The sequence below is a fragment of the Natrix helvetica genome (assembly GCF_964273705.1).
Source record: "Natrix helvetica genome assembly, chromosome: Z".
Lineage (NCBI taxonomy): Eukaryota > Metazoa > Chordata > Lepidosauria > Squamata > Natricidae > Natrix > Natrix helvetica.
Genome location: NC_138554.1, coordinates 31637925 through 31640037, shown reverse-complemented (window position 1 = coordinate 31640037; position 2113 = coordinate 31637925). Strand labels below are relative to the sequence as shown.

General features: G+C 35.4%; 1 protein-coding gene across 1 annotated transcript; it reads right to left on the bottom strand.

Annotated features, from left to right (window-relative positions):
* Positions 1-430: 430 nt before the first annotated feature.
* On the bottom strand, positions 431-1345 carry LOC309382077 (olfactory receptor 14A16-like; the record flags this gene model as incomplete). Its single annotated transcript, XM_081933543.1, has 1 exon — positions 431-1345. One exon carries the CDS (start codon positions 1343-1345, stop codon positions 431-433), a length of 915 nt encoding a protein of 304 aa, XP_081789669.1.
* Positions 1346-2113: the final 768 nt, after the last annotated feature.

The window sequence follows — 2113 nt, the reverse complement described above, 5'->3', positions numbered from 1 at the left end:
CATGTACTTTTAGAAAAGTCAAAGCTTTAACTAGCCATATTACGGTACAGCGTTATAGGGAAGGTATTTTATACAGGAAAGGAAAGAGAAAACTAACCCACAGCATTTAAAGCTGCTCTGGATTTAAGATACTTCCCTCTTTCACATTATACCCTAAGCCTCACTTCACTAAACATCAGGAATTATCAACCTGTGAAATGCCAGAGCTGGCAAACATCCATATTTATCATCTGCAGAGTGCATTGAAAGTAATTTAGAATGCAGGTCATTTACTAAGCTACCTATAGAGTTCTATGGTTCTTCTGTTTTGAGATTTTGGATTTGCCTTCATATCAAGAGTCACTTTCTACCCTAATTCTGTATTCATAGAAATAAAAAACCAGAAAACGCAGAACTGTGAACAAAACATAAATCATATTAAAATAATTTGTCAGAATCTCCACAGTTGAGAAAGGGCACGTTTGATATTTTTATTTCGCATGCTATAGATGATTGGATTGAGCAAGGGTGGAAGGAGGGAATATAGAGCAGTCAACCCAAAATCTAAGTAAGATTGTGTGTTAGAGGGAGGCCTCCCATAGGCAAAACATCCACTTAATAATAACATAGACGCAACTGTAAGGTGAGGAATACATGTGGATAAGGCTTTTTGTCTACCTTGATCAGAAGGGATTCTTAACACTGCCTTGAAGATCACTGCATAAGATACAATAATAAAAGTAAAACACCCTAGTGAAGCAATGATACTGGCTATAACAATTCCAACCTCAAGTAGATTTAAACCAGAGCAGGATATTTTTAGCAATTGTGGACTTTCACAGAAGAATTGATTGACTATATTAGAACAAAAAAGGATGGAAAAGGTGCCAATGGTATGCAACATTCCATACAGAAGTCCAGCAAACCACACTACAATTATTATTTCAATGCAGGTTTTCCAATTCATCACTGTCTCATAGTGCAATGGATGGCAAATGGCAACATACCGATCATATGCCATGGCAGTCAGAAGGGATAAATCAGAAGCTTCAAAGGAAAGAAAGAGAAAAACTTGAGCAACACAACCAAAGTAAGAGATGTGTCTGATATCCATGAGAGAATTGATCATGGATTTGGGGACAATGACTGAAACAATGCCCAGGTCTTGCAAAGCCAAATTCATGAGAAAGAAGTACATGGGGCTGTGCAGTCGATGGTCAAAAGCTACTGCAGAGATAATGAGAAGATTTGCTGTTTCAGTTGCCAGATATAACACAAAGAATAAGAAGAAATGCAAAAGCTGCAGATGCCGTTTTTTTGAGAATTCCAGGAGGAAAAAGTAAGATACTGTGGTTTGATTCTCCATATGTCATTTAGGAGAAACCTGCAGGGCATAACTGCAAGAAAGCAGGAGAGATGAAGTTAGATACATTTTAATTAAGTGACAATTTGATATGTGGTGGGAACAGAAAACAAAAATAATCATAAAGCATGGACGAAATGAACAGAGAATTAGTCTATAGACAATATATATATTCCTCCTTCCAGTACCTTCACCTCCTGACCTGATCAAAAAGGTAACCTAAAAAAACCTATTCAAATCCATTTTCAACTGTGGAAGAATATAGGAAATATTTCTTATGATCACAATCCCTTAAATGAAAGTTCAGTTTTAAAAAAGCAGTCTCTCTTTCAATACATATCTATATTCCCTCTACGAGAGTTTGAATACAAAATGATGCCACCCAGTCAAACTATCATACACAACCTATTATGGCTCTGAAATACACAACCTATTATGGCTCTGAAATCCTATATATCAGTATTTCAAAAAAATGTGAACCTATGTTTTTAATGATTGAAAAATGTTTAAAAAGAAACAATTAAAAAGACGTTTAGAAATATTACCATCCATTTCTTTTATCCATATCCATGGAAATTGTGAAATGACTTTTTGGATGACAATTTTACTATTAGTAAATGGTTTACCTATTCAATTTCATTTCAAAATCATTTACACGTATGAATCAAATCAAATCAAATTTTATTTGATTAGCCGCAACCCTCTCCCGAAGGACTCGGGGCGGCGTACAATCACAAGGATAAAATACACATAGGACACACATACATACGA